This window comes from Rhea americana, unplaced genomic scaffold, assembly GCF_003343005.1.
Source record: "Rhea americana isolate MKP2758 unplaced genomic scaffold, rheAme1 scaffold_117, whole genome shotgun sequence".
In the NCBI taxonomy this organism is placed as follows: Eukaryota; Metazoa; Chordata; class Aves; order Rheiformes; family Rheidae; genus Rhea; species Rhea americana.
The window spans coordinates 279,230-298,684 of NW_028185228.1; the positions used below are offsets into that span (position 1 = coordinate 279,230).

Consider the following 19,455-nt stretch of genomic DNA (forward strand, 5'->3'; position numbering starts at 1 on the left):
AACTGGAGCACATTCCTATATTTCCTTTGGGGTCAGACACGGACTACCAAATACCAAACTCCTTCAGTATGAAGGAGAGGCTCAGAGGATTCCCCTAACTCACTGGGAAAGCCTTACAAGCAGAAATGAAAAATAACAGATACAAACAGAACACTAGGTTTGCTAGGTTTAAGAGCTTATCTTAGGTGTACACCTAACATGTACATCTCTACACCTAGGCTTTACAATTATGTTTTATCTGGTCTGGACAATAGGTAACAAAATGTCCAACAGAGTTGCATCTGTAGAGAAGGTAAGGACTTGAGAGCCCAGAAAACCAAAGAACTTCTATTGGCTAACTACTAGTGGAGATTCAAAGTGAAATATCCCTGAAATTTTCTGTAGCGCATGTGAGCTACAGGACATTGCCAATTTTCTTTCAAGCAAGGTGGAAAACACCGTTGATTTTCTTAGAAAAGAAAAAAAAAWTGTTGGGATGAGGTAGTCCTGTAAAGGTCCTCTGCCTTCATTTTGTGCACTTGCATTTTGAGCAAGCCTTTTTTCTCTCTCAGCCCCTAAATCTCCCATATGGATTTTCCCAGAATCAGATAAAAAGCTTTTAGTATCAAGATTTCATCATCAAACTCAACCACGTAATTTAACATAGGAGTGAGCATTTGGTGGAACCAGAGCTTCAGATCAGCAAGTGACACCACGCTTGTACAAACTCTCCTAAAAGCAATCCAAAGGCATCAGGCTATTGGCGAGCTGAGCTCAGTTCACTCATGCCAGAATGTGGATCYCTGGCTACAAAACAAGTGCCATCATACACCCAACTCATATTTCAATAAATGTGAGCTTGTTTGTAGATCTCCAAACCCCTTTTCCAATTTATTACTAAACTTCACTCACTTCACACTCCTCTGCGCAGAAGTAGATGATTCTCTCCCCGGAGCAATAGTTTGGGAGAAGAGAGGAAGAAGTTCTTCCATTGTCCCCTCCTCCTCAATCACCATCCTACTTTCTTACCGCTTTCTTATGTCCCAAGGCTTCTGTGTCAGCCCTACTTGCCCTTGCAGCGTAAGCCTACCACAGATTCCTAAACACTTCTCAGCTGAAGCATTTTGGCCTTTGAACTCTCTTCCTATCAGTGATGGTTTGTTTTGTCAAATGACAATGAGCAAACCAAAGAGCCGAGGAGACAATTACTGATCGCTGATGTCCTGATGCAGGTTCAAAACCACAGGGCAGGAAGCAGGAATGTCAAGAATCCTGGCATGCCATTAATGACCAAACAAAGTAGCAAAAAGCTATTTATGCTACTGACAGAAGCTGCTTGCAGGTGCTGAGTGTTCACCAAATGAGATAAAAGATGGTACAAGAGTCTAAGAGCTCATTCAACCTCTTGGCTTTCAAAAATGAGGTTACTGCGATTAGGCCCTGGATCCTACAAGTTAAAACATGCAAGCCACCCTTTAAGACCTACCAGGTCCTACCTCCTACACTAATTTTTAGGGACTGAAAAATAAGAACTACTTCAATCAAACATAGTTTTCATGATTCTAAAAAGATTGGCCAGATCTTCAGAAAAGGCAACATATGAGTCTCTGTGTGGGCCTGAATAACAAACAAGTACATGGATATACTTTATCACCTATAACTTTTATTCATGAGACAGCTATTACAAATTTTTTGAGGAAAAATTTCTCAGCAAAAAATATTGAAATTGAAATTGCCTCTCGTTTGCTCTATTATTTCCAGTTCTCTTTCTTCTCTGAATGCAAAACCTTAATGTCTTTACTTTCTCAGCTCCCCTAAGTGAAAAAGTTTTGTTCTTGTTAATACATATTTCTGCTACGCTACATAATGATAAATTCTCACCAGCTCTGGAACTTGGAACGCTGTAATTGATGTGACGTCTACCAGGGAGATCAGGTTTTTCAATCACAGAATTATTCTTATATCATTTCCTGAGTCACAAGAGTAAGTTTTACACCTTAACTAGCTGCTTCTTCCATTCACAGGACCAGCTGTCAAGTGCATTGCTGTTACTGCTTATGCAGAGTGGGCGATACAGGAATTGAGACATGAAACTAGATTATACTCAATGATCATCAGGATCTGGTTCAAATTCCTCCTTCATACACTTCAGGACAATATGTGTTTGATACTATACATATATTTTTTTCTTTTAATTGCATCTGAATTTTGTGCTCAGGAAACACACTTCCATTTCAAGGAAACTGAAAGTTTTGTTTATCTAATTCAATTAAAGACTAATCAGAAGTGCAGACTTCCTGTTCTGCTTTTCTTCTGGTTTTCTTGTTGCCCTGCATTTATTCTGTTTTTCTTATTGGTTTGTGTAGAAGTTATATCTGCAAAGACAGCATGGTTCATTTTCCAAATAAATTCTAATATTAGCATATTTCCTGCAGCTATCAGTGGGAGAACCAGTTACATCCACTTATATCATAGGCACAAGCTGTGCAGGAACCAGTAATTTGTCTCTTAAAGCCATCATACCTTCTAACCAATATTGAACTAGTTGGATTCGAAGCTAAAACCCACTGCTGAAAGGATGTTCAATTTTTTACCCCTTATTTCTTTGATCCAGCTATCTTTCTTCTGTACAGATACTTCTCAGCTAAGAAAATGCGATTGYAGAATCGGTAAGGTTGGAAGGGACCTCTGGAGATCATCTAGTCTGGCCCTCAAACAAATGGCCTGTCTAGGGATCAAACTCGTGTCCTTGGCATTATTAGCACCACGCTCTAACCAACWGAGCTAAACAATGTCTGCAYGCAACWGGTTAAATTTAGAGGAAACAGTCTGAAAGCACCTCTCAGTTTAATCAGGCACTTCTGGYCTGTTATCAAATTRCTACAAGATTCATGCCCAAGACTGAATTTATGTTATCTCTGAAATCCTGTTAAAAAGACCAGTATGCACCAACCATTCAACTTGACGACTTAATTTTCAGCTGTCGTTGAGTTTCTCACTCACAGGCTGAGTTACTGGATGAGTTGGTAGAGGGCCAGTGGCTACAAGCGCARGTTGTTTTATCTGAACAAAAAAAGGAGGATGATGAATTCTGCATGGGCCTAAGTAGGCATTTAAAATGATGGTCACTTGGCATTAAGCCGCTTGCTCTCTTATAAATATTACCAACAATATTCAGAGTTAACTTACAAATCATCAGGACAATTGTTTGGAGATTCCAGCCTTCCTCCTGATTGTACATGGTGTAAAACTTCTGTATTGGAGAAACCTGGATATGGCTGTTGACCCAAGGTTAATGTTTCCCACACTAAGACTCCAAATGCCCTAAGAAACACCAACAAATAAYTTTAGTTACCTTAGTGATCATGAGCAATCTCCCTATCAGCAATTAACTAAAATGTCTCCACTCTAAGAATAAGACTCAGGTAGAAAAATTAGGAGTAAGTAGTTTTAATTTTACGTGGAACAATCCCTACATCCTTAAGTGAGTCTCCAGGATGGCTAAATTAAATATGTGGAATTGATACACTTTCCCAGACTCGTTCAGATATGTTTTAGAAGACTCTGAACACCCACAGTTTCTCCAGGCACCACTCTCCATTTGAGCATGCCCTCACTTAATCAAGTGTTTAGATATCTTTAGAGGTGTCRTTGGAAATGGAGAGAGTTACAAGTTCTCGTGAGCACCACTCACAAAGCAATCAGCACCTCATAGGGTTTGGTACAGAGCACTAAATGATTTTCTTAGATAAAGGTAAGAGTGGCAGTTAAATGGTTAGGTTGCAGGGGCTAAAGACTTAGATAAAAGTTTGGTGGGCTACAGCCTAGCTGTAAATGCCTATATCTACCCCAAAGATGTGAATCTCAGGCTTAATGGATCTATTTTTTTTCATGCATCCTATCAGAAGTCTCTGCTTCTTCACTGTAAACTCAAACTCATTCAAATGTCTGCTTCAATTATACTGTTGCAACAAACTACTGTGACCTTCCCCTGATGTTAACGAGAAATTTGCATCCGGATAAAGGCATAATGACACAAATGAGCTTAAAAATAAAAAAGTCACTAGAAGAGCATCAAACTGAAAGGGAAAGTATTTGCCTGTRGGAAGGAAATGACAATTAATCTAATGTAAGACTGAATGGAAAAGSCAAGATGTTGGTAGCCAATTCACTGCCCAAACAAGCAAAAAAAAAAAAAATATGGTGGGCTTAGTACAATATTGTTTAATTGAATGATACCAATTCTTTCCAGTCAGAATACAAAGCTAGAATCCAAAGCATTAAGTAAAAAAAAAWATACATGCAAGTACTRTCATAGTGCCAAACTTTCCATTAGYTCACAAGATATCAGTTAGAAAGATATTTGCCTTAGCCTATAATGATTATWCATAGCTATATACAAATTYATCATTGCTCTTGTAAATCRTTCTTTTTCTGTGTGGGATTTAGCATTATTATTTGGACAATTGTATGGCTGCTAGAACTCACCAGACGTCAGAGCGATTGGTAAAGACACCATCAATGAGGCTTTCAGGGGCCATCCATCTCACGGGGAGYAGTCCTTCTCCTCTTTTCCTATAGTAATCATTTTTATAGATATCTCTGGCAAGTCCAAAATCACCAATCTTTACCACTCGGGAGCAGCTCTCATATTCCTTCACAGATACAAGGCAGTTGCGAGCAGCCAGGTCCCTGATTTGTAAAGMAGAAACAAGAGGATGGAGTTAGCATCACAGTAACTCAGGCCAAAGGGATCCCCTGGAGATCATCTGGTTCAACCTCCCACTCAAAGCAGTACCAGACATGGTTAGATCAGGTGGCTCAGCACCTCATTTAGTTAAGTTTTGAATGTCACCAAGGATGACGACTCCACAACCTCTCTGGACAACCTATTCCAGGGAGTGATCCTGCTCATAGTGAAGAACATTTTCTAATTTCCCTAGCTGCAACCTGTGCCCATCGCCCCTTGTCTTTTCCCTGTGTCCCTCTGAGAAGAGTCTGGCTCTGTGTCCCCTATAACCACCCATTAGGCACACAAAGACAATAARCAGGTCTCTCCTCTTGCCCTTCTCTGTGTTGCCAGGGATATGATTCTTGCCTCCTGTGCAAAGGGTCCTGCGTTTGAATCTCAGAGTAGCCCACCACTTTGTGATAGAGCTGAAGGCGATTCTAGCAAACTGGCACAAATTTATACTGTACTCCAGGTGCTTTCCCCTCCACATCATATTGTGACATCTTGCCCAGGAATCCTTTTCCCAGGTAAAATAATTACTCAGATACTGTGGGTAAAACTAGGAAGACCAAAAAAATAAGTTCTATACCTGTGTATGAAATGCATTTTCTCTAAATAGACACAACCTTTGCAAATATCCAAACATATATCCAAAAGATCAGTCACTGTCAGTAAGGGACTCTGGAGCTATAAGAAACAAAGACAGAAGTCAGCCATGTCTTCCAGCTTTACAGACTCAGAAAGACAGCCTGTATGTTTTCTCATTTGAGACTCATAGGACTTTTCCAAAACATGCAAAACACAGAGAGGTGCAAAATCACTGTACGTCAAAAAACCAGACACCAATTACTGGCAGGGTAAACTGCCAAATCATTGCCCTGCAAGGGAGAAGAGCACATCTTGTTCTTTGGTGTGTGGCTAAGAATATCCCTGGACCCTCAGAATTGCTTCTTTGCTGTAGCAGAAGAAATGAGATCCTGAAAATTTTTTCCCCATATCAGGTTAGGTTTGCTTGCTGCTATATTTATTAGTAGAACAAATTATAGTGTGTATCACTGAATTCAATACTGACTGTGGATTTGATCTGATTTTGGCCTGCAGTCCTGCCATCCATATCCTTATTTTGTATGCTGACTATGAAAAAAAAAATGACTTAATTAAAGAGGTTGATCCATTTCTCTCTTTCTCTTTCTTTCTAAAGCCTTTGGGGGTACAGACAGGGAGATCATCCTCTTCTATAYTTGGTCTCTATCTAGCACATTAAGGATACTTCTGCTATTCAAAGAAAAAAAATATATATATATATGTGAGATCTAATAGACCAAATACGTGACTACCATCATTTATGATCACTTTTCAAAGCACTGTTCGTGGTGTGCATAGAAAGAAACTCAACAGGCATCTCATGACTGAAGAACAATTTTTGTCRGTGGCCTACTGACATTCAATCCATTCCATAGCACCTCTGCATTCAAATTCTGCACTTGAACACTGAGGTCTCAGAGCATTAGGGAAAAGGCAGGTAGGAGACTGCAGACACAGAAACGGCTGGACACCAACAGGGCCTTTGAGGAGGAAGAAAAACTGAGAAACAGTGGGCAGCCGGGTTAAAAAACATATCAGCCGGGGTTCTTACCCTACCTTTTGCTTCCTGGCTCCTCGTAAATAGCTAAGCAGATCCCCTCCTTCCATCAGCTCCAGTATCAGGTACTGAGGTTCATTTAACAGACACACTCCGAGTAACTTCAGAATGTGGGGGTGATCAAACTTACTAAAGAGAAGGAAACGGCTGTGAGATTATGTATGAAAAAGTCCAGCTTGTTGATAGCTAATAACTTGCACATAGCTGCCGGCAATGAATGAGCAGTTTGACTTTTATAATCCTGCCTCTATCGCCAGCGTGAACTTACAATGCTTGAATTTGCTCAGTCATGGGGAGAGACCAGGGACATTCATTCAAAATACAGACTTACACTATATTTTGGTGGGCAGTCTAATGCATGTACGCACATTAAAAGCACACTTCATCATGTTTCAAGGAAAAGGGAAGTAAAGCAAGGTAGCCAAATGGCAATCTGAGCTAAGAATAACATGAATTGCAACGTATAAGTTAAAGGAATCTGTAGTATTTTAATAGACTGCTTTTACTACTGTAATCAGAGTAGAACAGTTGATTCAGAGAAATGTAAGAGCATGAGATACACCACATTATTTACACAGTCCAAAGGAGAATTGTTTCTCACAGTACGTTTTCAAGAAAAATAAAATATGCAGGGGAAGTATGAGGAGTAAGATACGCTAGATATTGCCTCGTGTGTGTCCAAAAGGTTAGGGATTACGACAGAGCAATCAGCAGCCTGACATTTAGCACTTTTCAAAGAACGGAGAATATTTACGGGCTCTGTCAGTGCCTGAGCTTTCACAATTACATGTCTTGTGTTCAGAAACGGTTCTCCCTTCCGACTGCTGTGCGAAGGGACTCACACCGACAGTCCGAGAAACTTGACTCTACTGGGGAAACCGGCGGTGTCTAAAGTGCTGTCACATACACCAGTGTAAACAAACAAATAAAGCAGAAAAACGTTTTTCTTCTAACCTCTTTCGATTCTAGTAATCTTAGGTGTGGTCAAAAAACTCTTTAACAAGAAGTGTGATTCTGAATTTGACAGCTCCCCCCTGGCCCCCAGCACATACCTCTCAATCAGGCAAACCCCGGCCCTAGCAAAAACAATAACCCGGGAAGGAGCACCTGGCACCTTCCTTACAGCTCAGCTCACCCAGACCTTTCTCCACTGAGCTGTCATTCATTACTTCCCAAGCGACGCATATACCCGAGAATTTGCTACATGTATTTGGACACAAATGACTCGCTGATATCCAGTATCAAATGACTGTTTGCAACACAGGTAACTCAAATATTTTCCAAGTGCTGCATAGTAAAAATAGAAGAAACAAACAGTCCTCGCTCAACTGGGACAGTATGCATTACACTGCAAGCCGAATTTTAATATGCTTTCAAAATAGCATATTTTGAAAATAGCATGTTCATTTTAAATAATTAACACGAGGATTTGTAAACAAGCAGGTATGCTTGTGTTCCCTTTCTGCCCTTTGATTACTTTAAGAAACCTTATAGAAGAATATCAATAAGTACCCCTAAGCCCTCCAAGAGATAATTAGATCATTCTTTTCTAGATTTAAAAAAAGAAAGCTTTAAAGCATATAAGACATACCAACTTTTTTCTTAATTACTGTTGGGAATATGCAATGTTTAAATTTTCCTATTCTCTCGGTTTCTTTATCTCACTGTATTGGTATGCATATGGACATACAATAGCATTTACATTTAGATATAATAATTTCCAATTACATATTTTTCCTGGATTTCTGGTTTTGGACTATTTTCTGCAGAAATAAAGCAGAACTGGGGATGCCTCCAAGATTTTCGCAAGGTTTTACCCTCAGTCAGTGTAGAGTGGGTGGAAAAAGTTACACAAAGAAATGCAAGATTTTTGTTTCATATGGAAACACAAACAAAAAAGAATTTTCTGAAAAGCAATTTCAAATTTAGTAGTACTGTGTTTCTGCACAGAATATAAAATCTTCCACTTTTCAAAAGATGCTTCTAATTCTGCACACACAAAATAGAAGACAGAGAACTGCAGATCAGCACATCTGAAAACAAAACCTTGTTCTCAGTCTGAGGTACCAGCTGAGAACTTCAGCTCAACTTCTACTAGTCTTTGTGGGGAGTCTGGAAAAGCAGAGTTCCAGCAGAAACACAGACCTTTCCATGTAAAACTCATGCATTGGTGGCACATATGTATTATCTGGTTGTATTCACCTCAGTAGAAGAGGTATGTGGCAGCCTCTAGTGGTAAACACGCACACTTTTAAAYCAGATTTCCTCAGTAAATTGAAACTTGAAGCATCAGCTTGTGTTGATAAATTTATTCTCATAAAATGTGAGAAGCCAAATGCTGCCTAGGTGTCTTTAACAACTAACTCAATTCTAAGGGAGCAAAGATGTTGAGGTTTCTCAGTTCAAAACCCAATAAATCCATGATATAAGAATACCGAACCTACAGTTTGCATCTTAAATTTTGCAAATAAGTTTTATAACTTTGCTTTCATCAGTGATGATATAATTTCTCTGCAGAAACAGGAGGGCTCCCTAAAATGCTGCAGTAGTTTGTTCCGAAGAATGAAAGCACCACTGTCCTCTAGAAGGCCACAGCCCTCACCTGTACTAGCTTTAAAAGGGTGCCTGGTAGTAAAGTTGTCCTCACCTCATTAAGTGTGCTTCCTTCAGGAATTCACTCTTCTCGTGGTCTGTTGCACCTTTCTTCAAAGTCTATTCCACAGAAAGCAAAAAAGTAACGACACTCARGACACCACCACCACTATCACGCAGCACTTAACTAAAGCAGTCAGATACAGACAGCCTCACGTACACTCTTCATACTTTTCAGGAATCATAAGGTGACAGTCTCAGCTTTAAGTGACTTTAATACTGCAGTGAAATCACCTGCAGCTCTCAACTCCCATTTCTGTGGTATGACCTCTCAGGCTGTCTGCCCATCCGGTTCTGTTGCCAGAGAATTAGGCAGTTGCAATTACCTTGACTGCTACTTTGGACTCTCCACTTCCATCTGCCAGGATGTCTACTGCAGTCCCTTCATATACCTCTCCAAATGCTCCACTTCCCAGCAACTTGTGTAAGTTCAGTCTGTCCCGAGGGAAAGCTGGCAACAATCCAATCTCTGCTGGAGAAGGAAGAATGCTACAAAACAGTAACACTAATCATTTTTTAGTAGTTAAAAATGGTTGAAATGTTATTAACATTCTTCCTCAAATGCAGCTGGTATTGTCTSTCTCATCAGACATATTTAAGGGGGRCTCAGGCGAGGCCTGGACATTTTGGAAGCTATTGGAATACACCAGGCCTTTCCCTTCCTGTGCACTTGCATTTTCTTTCCAAGTGATCATGCAGAGTGCCCTAGAAGAAATCAAGGCCTCCTCCTGCCTTGGAGGRATCCAGTGCATGCCAGGGGACCAGCACTGCAAGGCGTACTTCAGARCAGACCAGCCCTGCAGTTCAGATGTGGACCTTAACTCTGCATGGCAGGGATGAGCACACTGTTAAAAACCAGATCAGGTAAACTCTCTTGCTTTTTTTGTCCTGAAAATACACTTGCTTCAAGGACATACCTGACAGCATAACAGGCATTGGCTAGACCCACTGTCTCAGCCACCTCCCTGAGCTGAGCTAACTCTTTATCTTCCTTGACAAGTACTATCTGTCCAGGTGAGATTGGTTTTCTGGATTTCCATCGTTGGTGCCATACTGGAATAGAAAAACAGAATACCAGATATTTCACTCTGAGAGCATCCCAGCATGAGAGTAGACTGAATGGCTACAGGTTATCTGCTGACCTTCCAAAAGCCTGTGTACACAGGACATTTCAATCTGGTCAATACCTTTTCTCTACAGAAGGCAGAGAACAGCTCCTTGAGCAGAGAAACCAAACACTCGTTTCTGTTTACAGCAAGACCCAAGCCCAAAAGGCTGGTGCTATGTCCCAAGGAGAGGATGAGGGATGAGAGGGCAGGTTCAGCTTAAGGCTGGACCCTTCTGTTAGGGACAAAAATGGGACCCTTTGGTAAATAAATGCAGTACCCAACTTGAGAATTACAAGGTACAAGTTTTCATAAGGAGACACAAAATTATCAGAGCTCCCTCAGCATTCCTGGGCTCCCCCAGAAGGCAAACGACAGAAAGAAATGCCTGAGGGTGGAGCAAGCYAGTACGCTGTCGCACACATTACAGATATAACCAGCCACCTCTAGGGCCCTGCAGGATGAGAACACCTGAATTCCCTCCAGCTCCCATCCCAGGGATCRTTCAGCATTTCCCTGGAATGGGGAAAACCCTCGAAGCCCCTAATTTCCTGTTATTTGAACTACCTTTTATTGTTGCCTGGCAAACCCAGAAGATGCAAAAAATGGCCACATACCAAAAACAAGCAGTACAACTGCAGTCAAACCTAGCATAACAACGCCAATCATAACAGCAACGACGGTGTCTGGGGAGGTCATAGTATCTGTTAAATGGAAGGGGAGCGTTGGTAAATGAGTGTGTATACAAACCATATCAACCCTACTGAACTAAGCAAACCTGTGTTCACTTGAGCTGCCTGCTGTCTTCATGCGCACAAAGCTCTCTTACAGGCCATATACAAACATCTATGTTTGGTCCAACTAATTCTCCTGCCCTAGATCATGGCCTTTGGTGATGTCCTACTGTGCATAAGGAAAAAGAAAATGCTGAACTGTTTAACCACTTAAGGTGTGATTTTCAAAAGCAGTCACAGAGTGTGGCACTCCTGCTGAAAGCAATAGTTAAGTTCCCACAGGCTTAGCCAGCCCAGAAGCCCACCTTCACTTCAAGACTTATCTTGTGATGCAGAATACAGGGGTACAGAGACAAACCAGTATAAACAAGCACAAGCAAAGCTCAGGCCCACTGTCCCACGCAAAGAGTCTCTATGAGCACTAGCAGCTAGGATCACCRGATGAATGCAACCTTTTATCACCCCTTAGACATGCAACTTTATCTGTGCAGCAGTATCGTCATAAAAATAGCCAGCCTCTCTTCAAAAATCAGTGTGATTCTTCTGAACAAAGAGCTTGATTAGCAGAATTTGGAAGCACAGGGCATACCTTCGCCCAAAACGATAGCCTCGCTGGTGTCACTGTATTCACCAAGCCCCAGCAGATTTGCAGCTGCTGCTCTGAACTGGAAAGTTCCTTCTAAGTTCTCGGCCTTCCACGTGCAAACGCTGGCGCAGGAGCCGTTGTAAACCACCTCCCACAAGGGCTTCATTTTGCTGGTGTTGTCGGACTGCATCCTGCAGAGGGCACAGCAAAATAACACAGGTGTATTATTAAYGAAGGGAGCGCTGCTTGCTGCTTCTCCTCCACTGCTCATTTCAATACYGCAGCTTTCACAAAATCTCTCTGCCTGCATGAAAGTTCGTTCTATTCATGGAGCATTGGCTGCAGAGCAGAAAATCATATCATGCTATTTCAGCAATGCTGGGAATCACGCATCTTTAGCCTGGCATTGGAAATGAAATGCTAGAACCTTTTAGACATAAAAGGCTACAGCAACCTTTCACTTACTTCAGTATACACCTCACAGCCAAGTTTTCAAAACCTTCTGATTTAGCTTTCAGGAAAAAAAACAAACAAAAAACAAAAACAAAAAAAACAAGCATTTATATTGTGTACCATGAGAGGTTTTGCTTTCTTGGGCCTAGAGCAACTCAGTGGCTCTTGTGCATCAGGTTTCACAAGCTAAACAGGAAGCAAGTCATTGGCAGTGAAGACACAATTCTTTAGCTAGCCAGTTTCCCATAGTATCTGCTGACTGCTGGATGCATTTCTTCCTTTCTCCATTGGACTGAGATTGATTGCTCACAATAAATTCAGAGCTGATTATTCACCAACCAAAAGAAGACCATGTATTTAAACTTGAAAGGCCATATCTGAAATATCATTTCATGTCACACAGGATTGTAATATTTCATGTGAAGTGACCTTCATCAATATGTCAAATATTCTTTAATGCAGAAAAAAGGACAAATACTTCTAAACCAAAGAGATATGTGAAAACTGTAACATTTGTGTCCTTGGCACATTCAYATCCTTACCAGAGCTGTGTGAAAAACAGGGGTTATATTTTAAAGGCTACACAAATAATTTCTTGAATACTATTGGTCTGACTTCACACACTTCTACCTGAGTTAAAATGACCGCAAGATTCAACGTGAAGTTCAGTCAAAAACATCAACATATGCATTTTTGAACCACTGGAGAAAAACATATTTCATTAAACTAAAGCAACCTGCACCATGCATTGTGGATTCAAGAAGATGAGTGTGAAGCTGGAGCCCAGAGAAGAGAGCAACTAAAGTGCAGTCATGACACAGGACAAGGGACTGTCTTTTTTTTATCCATCCATAGCCAGCCAGGTACAAACTGGCTGCTGGCATATCAAAATTACCATGGTCTCATAGCAATCAGGTCAGTGCTGCTGTATACTCACAGAACTGTATGGAGGAAGCTTACAGCACCAGGAAAGTATGTCTGGGTGAAAACTTATATAGGTAAAGTATGCCCAGCTCCACAGTGCTGTCAGACCTTCGCTTTCATAAGCACCAAGTTAACCGAGGAAAAAAAATCTATCTGAGTTTAAAGTTTTGGTTCCTTCCATCACTCCTCATTTAGATGATGTCATTCAAATATCTCAGCAAATGGAACCGCTTCAGTTTTAAAGCCTTGCACTGATTACCTTAAAAACACTCCTCCAGCATCCTGGTCAAAAATGAGAAGTTCCAAAGTCACTGTCAACACTCTAATACATATACTCTAATCTGTCCCATTCAGTCCCACCAAATGTGAATTAGCACATGCCTAATGAATGTGAYATGTATAGTCCTGGTGATCTGTATTTTTTCACATAACACTTCAAAATTATCTAGTCATCCTGTCTTGGTGGGAATACCTTATGATCCTTTCTGGTAACTGTATAACATCTTTCCGTAAGTCCTCTGAATATTAGGATCTTTATATATTTTCATAGAGAATATTCACTAAATGCTTAAGAATTCTAATTTGAAAATATTTCCAAAGTTTCTACTAATTTGCCGATATTTATCCAAATACATCCCTGTATCGGAGGATTGGCCTGGAAATCCTGTTAGCATATATTTTCTTCTAAGATTTTAGGAATTTCTGGAGGAAACATGTATGCAATGCAAATCGTTCAGCAATGCAAGAGCACCCACCCTGCCCTCTGCTTTTCACAGGGACTCTGCAGTCATCCTTCGCYTGGATTAGGACACGCAGCTGTGGAGGCCTCGTGCCATGGCAAGGCCACGTCTGCCTCTCAGACAGCAGAGCRTGCCACCAGAAATGCTGCTGCTGCTTCCCAAGCAATTTGGCCCCACAGCTTCTGGTCGCCGTCCTTCTTTAGAAGCAGGCAGGGATTTTTCTTGACCTGCATTTGCACAGTGTCCTGGGGCTTCCTTCGAGGGAAGTGGGCAAGTACAGCATCTTTGGCACSTGAATTAGCCAGCCAGGCTTTTTTGCTGGAAAGGCCAGACAYAGCTGCTGGAGAGTCGCCTGCCACCCCTCCAGGCCTAGATGCCTCCTGTGCTAACGGGTGCCTGCACACGCAGCTTACCTGCTTTCTAAGATGTAGTAGGTCAGGTTGCTGCCATTGTCTTCAGCTTTTTCCCACTGGACAGAGCTTTTAGTGTCTTCTGCTCGTTTTGGAACTCCTGGCTTACTGGGAACACCAGCTTTTATCGACCAGAGGGAAGAGACAGAATCGTTAAGAAGGGTTAACAGATCACAGAGTGAATTTAGAYGTGCTCGTGGATATGCAGACATACAAAAGAAATTAGGATCTAGACCAATAATCCTGACAGAGAATAAATCTTTGGCCTTCTCTTTGCAACGGAAAAATTTCCAAATTTTCACTCACATGCAGACTTTCACCAGCCATGAGTTTGTATGGACATAGATATTTCATTTCAATTTCCTTCACTCTTTCCCTCTGTTCCACTTGGAAGGAAAGCTCAGTTCCTTTCCTCCTGCTACTTTTGCAAATACATGATGTGTTTTTCAAAAACACAATTATTGGTTCTTAATACAAGAAAATTACCTGCTAAATTTTACAAAATATTGTGTTTGATTCTTCACATCCTGAAAACAATCTTAAAATCCTGTTATCCTACACTAAGTGCTTACCTGTAGTCTTAAAGCTTGTTGAAGAGGAGGTGCTTTTCACTCCTGTCACATAAACTACTGTTGCTCTTACAAAGTAGTTGGTAGAAGGAAGAGTTCCGGTGAGATTACACGTATAAAGAGGYCCTGCTGTGCACGTAGTGCTTGCAGGAGAAAACCAGCCACTTTTTGTTTGCCACTAGGAAAATAAAATATCATTGTGGTCAGCTCTGTCACCCTACTGAAACACATCTATTCCTGGGCAGATTACCTACTTTGCCACCTTTTAATACCACAGCAGAGAGATTATGCATGTGCTGTTTCAAATACGGGACTTTGTCCTCTTAAAGACCAAGGGCACAAAAACTAGTGTTTTCTTTGTTTTCAGGARACCTATAAGTCTTGGTAGCCACAAAGGACAACAGATTAAGTGACTCCYTGCACCAGTCAAAAGGAGCCTTCCCCTTGCTTATCTCCACGTAGTTTGTATTTCTGGCTCACCCGTGACGTGCCTGTGAGCTTGCCATGATGCAGCTGAAAGGAGGTGGTTTACAGGAATTGTGCTATGACATTTGTTTTAGGGCAGACGGTAAACGTCCGATGTAGCTCTAATGAATCTGATTATCTATATTAAGGAGTCTGTTTGATCCAATTTAGCACATGACGTTTTCTGTGTCCAGTGGTCCGGACACTAAAATCTGAAGCTTCCATCCATGTTGCTATCACTGCAGCACGTAATTCCACCTTACACCTGCAAGACAAGTTTTCCTCTCCAGTATTTTCTCCTAACCCTTATCACAGGAAAATAAAATTCAGATGCTTGGTTGTTCTTGATATTTAATGTTGAAATCCCACTTCTTTTCTTTCTTGGGCAGAGAGCTCAGATATCATTTGTAGCTACCAGACAGTTTGGGGGCAGTGAAAGAAGAGGGAGGGGACTGTACTGAAACAGGAGACCTGTGAGGAATTCTGGTGGGGTCATCCAGGATGTCCTTTGGCACTGTGGGGTAGTAAATGCTGCAGCTGCAACTCCCCCTTGTTCCTGGCAAGCACTACCTCCATCCTGACCCCAATGAGCCACTAAGGCTGATATCATCATGCCCAAATTAGCCACTGAGACGCTTCATATACATCCTGCCACCCTGTCCTGCTCACCAGGACAGAATTGCRTTAAGTTTGCTCTGATCTGGAAAAAATACTAAAGGGTATTTTTACCTTATGCAATTCAAACCAGAAGCTGGTTGCATTGATGTGCAGAGGAGCTTGCCATTCCAGCTGAAAGCTRGTATTTCTGGGCACTATGTTGACAGGTGCAGATGGAGTCTCAAAAGTTGTTGCAAAGACAGGGGCACTTTCAGAAAACCAGTTCTCGTCAGGGTGAAAAGCAAGAACCTAGCAAGGAAAAGGATGAACTGCACAACACAAGACCAATTGGAAAGCTGGCTTTAGCAACTGAGATTGTTTAGAAAAAAAGGTGTTTTCAAACAAGGTAATACTCAAGCAATGTGGGATCAAAYATTTTGAGCCTCACAACTTCAGTGTTATAGATCTTCAAACTGAAAGTCTGCAGTTTCCAGGATTGTCCCTCCTCAAAGACTCCTCAGTTTCTCATTTCAGCTTTCTACCAAGATTCCACTCTTTCTAGATCTCTCTTAAATACCACAAGCTCTTATACAGGCATGCAGATACCATCATCACATGCTGGGCAGCGTTTCAGAATCAGAAAAAAACAAGGTGAGAAGGGACCTCAACACATTGCCTTCCACTAAGTCATAATGAAATGTTTGTATTTTTTCATATATATATGCATATGCATATCCTCTTATACCATTCAAATCCTTAAAAAAAAAAAAAAAAAAAAAAGTGCAGACCAGATCCCTAGTCATCATCTGAATGTTTTCCAAGTCCAAGAGTGAACTGTGAAAACCCCTCTCTGACTTTATTTCTGCATGCACCCAAGAGTAAGTCTGTAGACCCCATGGTTACTTGGTTGCTTTTGAAAATGTCACTCTGATGTGTTAGTCTTGCTGTCCAGATGCCTCATTTACTATTTTCCTTTTAGCCTAGAATTCCTTTATCTATAAAGGCAGAAGTAATAYGTTTTGTTCTTATGAATCCATATTGGATGTTTTTAACTCCCTTATTCCCCTCTAATTGCTTGTATATTGAAAATTTRTCCTAATATAGTCCTAATAATACCTTCAGGTATTTAAGTTACACAAACTGGYCTTTCCTTTTTGAAATTAGGTGTTACAATTGCTTTCTACTAGTCCTCTGGGACTGTCCCTTTTCCAAAAGCTCTAGAAGATAATCATGAACTTTCACAGACTACTTTAACTAGTTCCTTAAGCAGTGTAAGTCCATCAGATTCTGCTGATTTGAATGTGCACTACCAATAGCTACATGCAAATTGTCTTATATACCTAGTCACAGGTCTCTTGTTCATAAAACCTTTTTCCTGTTATGTAGAAATCCTCTTGTTCCTCCACCTTCTTGATTTTATCGCTATGTCAAGTTATTCTTTTATGCTCATTCTTAGGGGCAATAGGACATGTGCTCAGGCAATTATTATTGGGATTATTTAAGGAAGCTGTCCCCTGCCTCGGCTCTCCACAGAGCCTCTCTGCTTGAGCTGCTGTCTAACAGTGGGACTGGCAGAGGAGTGATGTATCTGCACCTCAGTTCTCACACTTTGTAGCCCAGCATAGCAATGCAAGACACCAAAGACTTCACATGATGCTAACGTGGGAGTCCATGTGAACTGTGGTAGCTGAAGGATGGATATCCCATTCTGCTGCCTCTGCTAAACCTCCTTGTGTAGGCCTATTATTATATTTCCTATATTTCTGAGATCTATAAAAATTCCCATTTCAGTCTGGCAGAAGCATATAGATCATCTTCTCTCCATGACTTGCCTGGAAAGTGGAAGCAACTACTTAATCCAAAATCAGTATGCTTGCAACCACCCTTCAATATTCTTTTCTATAAAGATTTTCTTTGAAAGCCACTAAATAGTCAAGTCCCTATCTGCATTTTTAAGTCACTGTTCATCTTCTGCCTTTGTTAAAGAGTCAGCACTGATATATTGTTCTTGTTTTGAAGTCTGCATGTGTATTTTGTAGTATACTTTTCTTTAAAATTATGACTGCTACAAGACAGAATCAACATTGTACTCTGCCAACTATTAATTCAAACATGACATATATCTCTGTAGATCTGTCAGRTGCTTTTTGTTTTATAGAACTGAGGAAAGATTGTTTTTGCTAAAAAAGGGAGGGGGTTATTTATTGAAGGAAAAATATCAATACCCCTGCTCTCAATAAAATAAACAGAGGTTTCTCTTTCATTAAAAGTTTCAAAACTGTTGCTTTCCTGAGAAAAGTCTTCATCATTTGAACATGTCCTATTTGCACTCTCATAGCCTGTTTACTGAACTATACCTAATGCTTCACAAGCTGGYCACAGATCCAGGTACCCTCCTTTGAGGGCAGACGTTTGCTGTCRGTTGACCAGCTCTTAGCATGTTGCGTCAAGTATCAGGACAATTACAACAAAAYTGCAGCAGAAATTCCTACTTACTCTTGAGGTCTGTCACGTGCCCCCAAATAGAAAAGATCTCGGTTTTAAGAATTACATCTGAAAAATCCATATAGGAAGAAAACATGATGTTTAATTTTGCTTTGTCAGAAGACTGAAGAACTGAGAGAAGTCTGCCAAGTTTTGAGTTCTTATTTTCAAAATGCTTATATAACCCTGCTTTAAAGATGAGCAGTCTAAAGACTTGCAGGTTAATCAGCAAACAGATGAAACTGCTTACAACTAACTGTACCTTGAATATATTCTTTGTTCTAGGCTGGAGCCCGTTGACAGACCAGGTAAGTGTTCCATTTGGAAATTCACTTTTTCTCAAGGGTGTTGCTGGGACAGGAGTTAACAAATTGACAGTGATTTGATAGCGGATGGATTCTACAGGTCCATTCGGCTTTGAAGGTTCAGTCCAAGATATGTTGATAACAGTGTCAGACAAAACCACTGCCTGAATGAAACCAACTGCCTCTGGTACTGAAACAGAAAGAAAAATGAATGACTTTTTAGGTAAGGGTTTTACTGGAAAGGTTTTGTTTGTTTGTGCATTTGTTTCAGAGAAGTCAGAAAACGTCAGGGAAGGAAAAAATGTTATCCAAACATATGAGCTATTTCCAGCAGTTATACTCTCYATATGTAAAATTCATATTTTTGTGTAGTCATTCAGCACACAAATTCAAAAATATTTTCAGACTATTTTATTTTTTCCTTGACTATTCTACCATGTCATAGGAAAAAAGCAAACTGCTGCTCTCCTGTATCTTTACCATTATAGTCCTACCACAGAACTCGTGCTCTCTCTTAGTTTACCAGTTAGGTCTCAGATCTGAGATTAGCATGATGCTTACTTGGATATGCATTGAAAAATGTACCCATGCACTATAGCAATTGGAAAGTCTTTCCACTGATAGCAAAGTCTGAAAAAAACATGGATATAACTTGCAATACAGGTTACAAAGTATATCCTTGTGATACAGGCTATCAGGTATATTCAGAGAAGAGTTGAATTGTTTAATTTTGGTTCTATAAATTCCACATTTTCAATATAATGTGAAACGGCATTAATTTTTGTCTGATCTAAAAGTTAGATTTCTTTAAAAGTTATTTTGAAACACTTTATATTTAAATCTCTGACAGACTTAAGGTTTGGCATAGCTTCTATTTATCTCTCCTTTCCTTAAAAGGAATCATAAAATTCAATACACTCAGCTAACATAAAGAGCTTTCTAAACTTTGGAGATGCACTACATCCTTTTTCTGTGGTAAACAGAAATACTGTATTCTAGCCTGTCAATCAAATGGACCACTAAGTAGTTTGTAAAAGAAAATCAAAACATTTGCAAGTACATCATGCAAGTAGGATG

General features: G+C 40.5%; 1 protein-coding gene across 1 annotated transcript in view; it reads right to left on the bottom strand.

The window, feature by feature from the left end:
• Positions 1–19,455, bottom strand: part of ROS1 (ROS proto-oncogene 1, receptor tyrosine kinase) — a 75,584-nt gene that overhangs the window by 14,055 nt on the left and 42,074 nt on the right. Inside the window, exons 30-42 of the mRNA XM_085318376.1 lie at positions 18,336–18,568; positions 15,722–15,898; positions 14,531–14,705; positions 13,962–14,079; positions 11,435–11,622; positions 10,729–10,815; positions 9,923–10,058; positions 9,332–9,494; positions 9,001–9,065; positions 6,353–6,482; positions 5,301–5,398; positions 4,468–4,671; positions 3,169–3,303 (exon numbers count right to left, since the gene is read on the bottom strand). Of these exons, the coding sequence (XP_085174502.1) occupies positions 3,169–3,303; positions 4,468–4,671; positions 5,301–5,398; positions 6,353–6,482; positions 9,001–9,065; positions 9,332–9,494; positions 9,923–10,058; positions 10,729–10,815; positions 11,435–11,622; positions 13,962–14,079; positions 14,531–14,705; positions 15,722–15,898; positions 18,336–18,568 (1,909 nt within the window). The remainder of the gene's footprint in view (positions 1–3,168; positions 3,304–4,467; positions 4,672–5,300; positions 5,399–6,352; positions 6,483–9,000; positions 9,066–9,331; positions 9,495–9,922; positions 10,059–10,728; positions 10,816–11,434; positions 11,623–13,961; positions 14,080–14,530; positions 14,706–15,721; positions 15,899–18,335; positions 18,569–19,455) is intronic.